Source organism: Eumetopias jubatus, unplaced genomic scaffold (assembly GCF_037043125.1).
Source record: "Eumetopias jubatus isolate StellerSeaLion01/CBP00866 unplaced genomic scaffold, mEumJub1_p1.0 scaffold_4, whole genome shotgun sequence".
Classification (NCBI taxonomy): domain Eukaryota; kingdom Metazoa; phylum Chordata; class Mammalia; order Carnivora; family Otariidae; genus Eumetopias; species Eumetopias jubatus.
The window spans coordinates 65,323,232-65,331,271 of record NW_028274810.1 but is presented as its reverse complement, the minus strand read 5'-3'; the positions used below and the strand labels follow the sequence as shown (position 1 = coordinate 65,331,271).

The 8,040-nt window shown below is 41.2% G+C and overlaps 1 protein-coding gene across 2 annotated transcripts in view; it reads right to left on the bottom strand.

The window, feature by feature from the left end:
- Positions 1-2,456: 2,456 nt before the first annotated feature.
- Positions 2,457-8,040, bottom strand: part of ORC1 (origin recognition complex subunit 1) — a 30,460-nt gene continuing 24,876 nt past the window's right edge. For both annotated transcript variants that reach the window (XM_028106946.1, XM_028106945.1), the window contains exons 16-18: positions 5,073-5,242; positions 4,301-4,388; positions 2,457-2,854 (exon numbers count right to left, since the gene is read on the bottom strand). In XM_028106946.1, coding sequence (XP_027962747.1) covers positions 2,663-2,854; positions 4,301-4,388; positions 5,073-5,242 — 450 coding nt within the window. In that variant the 3' untranslated portion in view covers positions 2,457-2,662. The remainder of the gene's footprint in view (positions 2,855-4,300; positions 4,389-5,072; positions 5,243-8,040) is intronic.

Genomic DNA, 8,040 nt, shown 5'->3' with positions numbered 1-8,040 from the left:
GTATCTTTTCTAGTCAGAAGGCGGTTGAATAACCTAAGACAGGCAGTGTTCATGGCACCTCTTCATGAAGTCACTTCAGTTTAACACGAAGAGATTAGAACGATGAAATGGCGGGTGGAGGGGCGGTACAGAGAATCTTCACCTGAAACAAACCCAGCAACGCACTCCCTAAACTTTAAAATTATGATTTTTCGGTTTGTAGTTAGCAGTTTCAAAAATCTTCCAGTTTTCTTGGACAAAAACTTTTTGATCTTACTCCTTTGGGTCATTTTCCAAAGAGGCCGTCTTTAACCGTTTACAATTGAAGATTCGCTCTATTTTTTTTCATTAATACGTTTTATTTTATGAAATATTTAATATATACAGAGAGATATACAATATCTCATTTTTGCTTGAATGCAAGCTAACAGACATTTCTGTTTGTTATCCAAGTTATCTTTGGTGCTTAGGGCACTGCATGGTACATGGTAGGTACTCAATACTTCCTATTTTTTGTGTGAGGAGACATAAATACATGGGTATCTACCACAAATTTAAGAAAAAAACCAGTACAATAGACAGTTGAAGCCACCCTACGCCTTTCATGTTGCAACCCTTTCCCCAAAGAGATAACCTACTCTCCTGAATTTGGTGTTTTAAGATTTTACTTATTTGACAGAGAGACACAGCAAGAGAGGGAACACAAGCAGGGGGAGTGGGAGAGGGCGAAGCAGGCTGCCCCCAGAGTGGGACCTGGGATCATGACCTGGGCTGAATTTGGTGTTTTATTTCTACTATGTATGTATAGATCCTTAAGCAATCTACAGCAATTTTTTTTGGCAAGCTTTAACATTGTATCATTGGTATCAGTACATCTATTCTTCAACTTTTTCAACTCTATTTGTAAGCTTCATTTACATCAATACTATATCTAGCTATTTTTCACTTCCCTGCAGTATTTCAAAGTATGAAAATAATTCACTTTCCCAAAGGCTTGCCATTATAGTGCTATGAACATTCTTGTACACAACTCCTGGGGTACAATGTGTTTCTCTAGGGTATATACCTAGGAGTGGGATTGCTGTCTCATAGGGTTTCTGCATTTTCCAGATTAAATATTACCAAATCACCTCCAAAGTAGTTTGTTTACATTCCTGTCAGTGGGGCATTTGGGTTCCAGTTGTTCCCTATGGTCCTAGAAAGGTTTTCTAATACATGTGAAAGGTTTTGACTTGCAGGCCTCATTTACTGTTTCCATTTTGTTGGTCATTTCATGTGTCTTATTCTGTAGATGACTTATTCACTTTTTTCCTTTTTATTAATTGAATAATTCTTTACTCTGATACTGATCATCCATTATATGCAGTTATATATATTTTTCTGAATTATTTGCAGGTGTTCTATTTCACTCATAAGTATTTCAAGAATGACATTCTCCTATATAACCACAGTAACTTACCATTTACAAAGTTTAGCATTTACATATAACTTACATAACATTTAGTCCCTAATAATGTTTATAATTGTTTGTATCTCTAAGTCCACGACCCAGTCAAGGTTCACACGGTGCATTTAGCTATTTAGGTCTCAGTTTCTCTATTCTCCTTTAGTTTAAGAGAGCTCCTCCCTGGTTTTTTGGTCTTGTGATACCCATGTTTTTGAAGAGGAACAGTTGCTTTGCATAATTTATCTGATAATTTTCTCATCTATAAATTCGGGTCAAACATTTCTGGCAGGACTATTACACAGATGATGTGTTTTTCTCAGTGCCCGACACAAGGGGGCTTTAAATGTCAGTTCCTTTATTGGTTGGAAATATAAATATGAGAATTGCAGTTACACAAAAACCCTGCCAAGATTTTGACTGAAATAGGTTTGTATTTTAGAGATTACATCTCTTTATTAGATTTATTTCTTATCTTATATTTTCTATGCCTTCTAAGTCTTTTTTACTTAAAGATTTGTTTTTATGATAGTTAACTTTTTAAAAATTATATTTTCTAGCTATTTGTATGGATTATTTATCGCTGGTATTATTCCCAGTTTTGTTTTCTTTTCCAAGATTTATTTATTTCAGAGAGAGAGGAGATAGAGAGCCTTAAGCAGACTCCACACTAAGCACAGAACCCAACGCAGGGCTCGATCTCGTGACCCTGAGATCATGACCTGGGCTGAAACCAAGAGTTGGAGAGTTAACCAACTGTGCCATCCAGGCTCTCCAAGCAGCAGTTCTCTTTTATAAACTAAGTTTGTTATATTCACATTGTTCAAAAGTTAAAAGATACATGACTTACAGTAAGTCTTCCTCTAAAGTCTGACCATAGCCATCTAGTTCCTTCCCAGAGGCCACCAATGTAACCAATTTCTTACATATTCTCCCACAACTATTTTATACAGATACACATAATTATGTGCATACCATGCTGCTGTTAAATAAATGGCAGGGTTAACAGAAAAGTCACAATGAGGGCCTACTGTAGGAAGGATGGTTTGGTTTTTTAATCTGGTGTTTGTTATGACTGTAAACTTCTCAAGACACTCTAGAAAAATCAAATTATTTAATGGAAAATTTCAAAATATGTGACAGCCATTTCATTATGTTTTGCTACAATTCCATGTGCTTAGAAAGAGGAAATCAGGCCCTTTGAAAAGAGCTGATCACAGTCCTTCCCTGTGAAGCCCTTCACTCCTTCAGCGCATACAGCACATCGTCCTGGCTGATGTTGAGCCGCACACGAAGAAGCAGGTCGTTCCTGCTGGGTCCCACAAGGAGGAGGCGGCAAGAGCTCAGGTGAGAGCACACTGCCATTGTCTCTGACATGGTGGGGTACGGGAGTCCCTCCATTCTGCACAGTGCCACATGTTGACTGTATACCTAAAAAACAAAGAGCAAATCCGAGGTCAGACACCAGAAAGCGGAAGAGGAAAGGAAGGTAGTACTGGTTCTGTACCTGATCATTTATTTCTTCTTGTAGGCAAGTCAGACGCTTCTTATCCAGGATCCTCAACACCCTGAAGGCATCAACAGGTGCCTTTGTGGGGCACAAATGCGGGGGCAGAATGCTAGTTGGGCTTTGGAATCAGAACAGGTCTGAATCCTGGTTCTACTAATCACCTAAATATGCAACCCTGGGCAAGTTATTTCACTTTTTGAGCTTTAGTTTTATCTATTAAATATACTGCCACATCCTTCATGTGTTAATGGATATATCTAGTAAGTGTCACTTACACAAACAGTCCTAGTCTCCCTGGAGTGAGAGTTCCAAATGAGATTGTCGCAAATCAAGTCACTTTGCTACAAAGGCATTTTCCTTAGCAGATAATAGTGCACAGGTGCTAAAGCCTTGGAAAAGCACAAAGGCCCAGGGAGAATACTGCATAAAGAGAGGCCAGGAGGACAGTGGGAAACATGGATTCCTAAAGCGCCCCCAGGGGGCCAGGCAAGCCTGCCACACTTCCTGGTCACCATTCTCTTTATAAATCACCCCCACCCCCACCCAGGCTGGGAGCCTGTCAGGAGCAGGGATATTGACCAATTCCACTCAGGGTTCCTGGCACATCTTCACAGTTAATGACACATTGTAGATGTTCAGGAAATGTTTACAAACTAAACTGAAAGCCACTCTGCTGAAGAGCTGTCTCAGGCTCTAGGACAACAATAACCGGCAAACCTAACTAGCAGTTTAAAACAGAATTTAAATAAGTAAAGAAAACGTGAAAGGAAGTACAGAAGTAGCTGGGCCTCTCCATTTCTATGTCTAAAGGCTTTTTTTTTTTTTAAGATTTTTTTTATTTTATTCATTTGACAGAGAGAGAGAGACAGCGAGAGAGGGAACACAAGCTGGGGGAGTGTGAGAGGGAGAAGCAGGCTCCCCGCCGAGCAGGGAGCCTGAGGCGGGGCTCGATCCCAGGACCCCGGGATCATGACCTGAGCCGAAGGCAGACGCTCAACCAACTGAGCCACCCAGGCGCCCCTCTATGTCTAAAATATAGTCACACACGGGGCACCTGGGTGGCTCAGTTGGTTAAGTGTCCGACTCTTGATTTTGGCTCAGGTCATGATCTCAGGATGGTGAGACTGAGCCCTGCATTTCCTGATCAGAGGGGAGGAGATTCTCTTCTCCTTCTCCCTCTCTTGCTCACACACTCTCTCTCAAATAAATAAATAAATCTTTAAATAATAAAAATAGGTGTTGCTCTGACATTCTTTGGCATGATTGGGTTGGCACAAATAGAGACAAACTCTTACACAGCCATTGAAATTCCCTCCTATTTAAAAGGCACCAAGAGCAAAATCTAAAAGGATTTAAAGATCAATCACCTGTTGAAATGTTGCTTCTTCCAGTCCTGATCGACGGAACTCAGCAAGGATGGCTCTCAGGAAACTCTGTTCCAGAACAGAGGAATTTCTTAAAAGAAAATGAGATGTGAATTCTCGTAAGTGACTATACCACTGGCTCAGAGAAAAGCCATGTAAAGTTCTTCTGTGTCTTTAGAGAAGAGAGAGGAAAAAACTGGGAAAAACTTTCTCCTACATTATTCGGCAAGGTTTTCTCTAACCCCCTAAAGTTTCAAAATGATATGGAAAATGCCACTATGGAAGCTAGGGAACACAGCAACTACATCTGGAAATATACATCTCCCTCAGTGGGAGAGGAATAGCTGCTTCCTTCCTCTTGTTCCAATAGCACTTTACTTCACTCAGCACCTGGAGTGTAACTCAGTAAGTGGTCATGATTCTCCCACTCTCCTAGGTTTGCATTCCTATCTCCCTGTAGACTATGCCCCTTAAGAAAAGGACAGCGTCTTCAGTAAATGCAGGTTGAATAAGTATAAGCTTAGAAACTTCCATGGCCTTCCCACACTGTGGACCTCTCCTGTGGTCTTCCAAGAAAGGTTCAGGGTCAGGAAACAGAAGCATCTTACTTTTTAAAAAACTGAATATATATGACATATAACATTATGCATTTTTAAGGCATACAGTGTGTTACTTTGAAACATTTATATATGTAATTGCCTTTGTAGCTATATTTGTCAAGTTACACATGATCATAGGACAATATTGTTATCCACATCCGTTAGAAGCAACTTACTTGATGGCAGTGATATATGACGATGAGAACATCTCATCTACTGCTTGCAGTAAGTGGGCTACAGTGACCAGGCCAGGAGAGTCGGGCTTCTGGCAGGAGAACTCACAGATCTCTGTGGCACGCCTACAAATATCCAGGCAGCGTCGTGCATCTCCGGAAAGGGCTGCTACCTACAAGAGGGAATATTTTATTCCTTGAGGTCCTTTTACCATCTCAGCCCAAGAGAAAAACTAACAGATTCTGGGTTCAGCTAAAATAGAAAGGCAGTGCTGGGAATGGGCTGAAGCCTGACGTTATGTGCTTAGCCCCAGTGGGAACCTGGTGGGAGCCTGGATTTAAATTATTACGCTGCTTTTGGGACTCTTCCTTGAGTCCAAACCTATGTCTTGGATTTATGGATAAATCCATAATGGAAAAGGCAGGAATTCTCAGCTTTATTTAAAGTCCGGGAAGTAAAACTTAAAAGAGACCACTGGCCCAAGATCATTATTGACCCACCTAGAAACACAAGTGTTCTCATTCCTTGCTTGAAGATAACAATGTGCCCCAGAAGCAGCCAGCCAAAGCCAAGAGGCTGATGTGGAGCCTATTTTGATGGTAAAGCCACAGCCTCAGTCTCCCTAACAGCATGTGGTAAATTTTGGAGACCACCTAGTCAATGGCTAAATGAACCAGAATCAAGAGGGAAGGAAGCCACAAAACTGGAGAACACAGGGGAGTCTGTGGTTAGAGGACTTTGACCAACCCACAATGCCAGTGACCCCATTGCTCCTTTCTTGCCATGCATGCCGATTCCCATCGTAGAGAATCCTATACTGTCTCCCAAGCTGAATCAGAAAGCCACCTGCACTTTAAATTTCAGAGGAAATTCTTGGACTCTGTAGCCTGCAAGGATCTCTTAGTATTCCCAGTACTTGCCAGCAATCCCCACCATTTACCCATCAACCATCACAGGTAACATCCTGCCTGATGACATCCTGAGATAATTTCCTCCCAAAATTCATGCTAAGTTAAGTTTACAAGAGCAAATGGTATAGGTATATACATACACAACACACCAAATTAAAAGTGGTCCTCTGTGGGAAGTGAGATTATCAGAGTTTATAAGTGTTTTGTGTATATGTTTTCAGAATGCAAATTTAAAACGTTCAAAACAAAGGTCACTTTTCTAGTAACCCAAGATAAAAAATGAGTATCAGCTTATATTCTCCCCTTCTCTGATTTTTCATATCCAATGGGTAAAGATGTCCCATAGATGCTTCCAGCCTGTCACTTCTTTCCTCCCATCACCATTACCACTGCCTTGTGAGGCAGCACCATGTAGCAATTAATAACATGGACTCAAGAGCTACTGCAGAGGCCTAAAAACAAATTGAAGAAAACACCCAAAGCAGTTCTTGCCCTGGGGGTATCCACGAACAGTGGTGACCATAAATACCCTTTTTTATTGCTGCTGCGGTGAAGGAGACACAAGAAAAGCTGGGGCCCACCCCACATGGAATCTAACAGAAGACCGTATATAAACTTAGGCTCTGACCTCCACTACAGCCTCAGTATGGGGGTGAGTGAAAGACCCACGGAGTGGAAGGGATGGAAAAATGGCCTGTGTGGACCCTGGTGCCAGGTACATGTAAAAAAAAAAAGAGTCTTTGCAACTACAAGCCTTCATGTGGATTTGTAGCCAAAATTTATGTTGTGTCTCCTAAAAACCTCAAGTGGAGATTTTGTTTAAAAATGGTCCCAGTTGATGGGGCACCTGGGTGGCTCAGTCAGTTAAGTGGCTGCCTTCAGCTCAGGTCATGATCCCGGGGTCTTGCGATCGAGCCCAACATCGGGCTCGCTGCTGGGCGGGAAGCCTGATTCTTCCTCTCCCACTCCCCCTGCTTGTGTTCCCTCTCTCGCTGTGTGTCTCTCTCTCTCAAATAAATAAAATCTTCAAAAAAAAAAAAAAAGTCCCAATTGACAGTGGCCCTTGGTAACTGACAGAAACAAAAACAAATTCTAAATGAATTAACTTCAACCCAGTCCTCAATTAATTCTCAGAGGAAGCTCTAAGAACACGAGCATACAGCAAAAAAATAAAAAATAAAATTAGAAAAAAATCAAGACACAAAAACAAGGAAACAAGGCCACATATGCATGGGAAACAGCAATCAACAGAATTAGATGCACAAAGAGTTCAGATATCACAATTGTAAGAAACAATATAAAATAGGTATGTTTCTTTATATGTATAGAAATGAAAGAGGGTTTGAAATTACAAGCAAAAGTCTGAGTAAAAACAGCATCTAAATTTGATGCCTTCTGAAACCAAGAACGCTAAGAAGGAAGAGAAGCAACGGGAGAGGAATGGAGAATATAATTCTCCAAGTTGGAAAGAGGTGGCAGAGTGGTGGTTGACTCCAGACTGGAGAGAGCCAATTCCTAAGCCAGTATGGAGGAATCCAAGAAAAAAAATCTAAGTTACACTAAATATCTCCAAAGTGCTCAGATGATAGCAATACTGGAACTAGAGGTAAAGGGGGATGTTTGGCTAAACTAAGGAGGACTGGTTGAAAGGTAACAAACTGATGCCCTAGAGCAGCAGTTAGCAAACTACAGCCTGCCACACCTTTTTGTACATAAAGTTTTACTGGAACACAACCGTGACCATTCATTTACCTATTGTGCATGGCTGCTTTCAAGATGCAAGGGCACAGTTAAATAGTGGTGACAGAGACCGTTATAACCACAAAGCCTAAAACATTTCCTCCCTGGCCCTTCACAGGAAAAGTTCACAAAGAGTGCACCTTGCCCTAGATTCCTTCTTCCATTTCATGCTGTTGGGTAAACATTAGGGCCACTCAGCAAGGTTTAGGGCTCTGTGGCAAATTTTGTGCCTTGGTTATTTGTATGGTCGCTATAAAATTTTTGCTCTGAGATTATCCCTCTTCTACCATGGCAAGAGTCCAGAGACTTATTCTCAAGC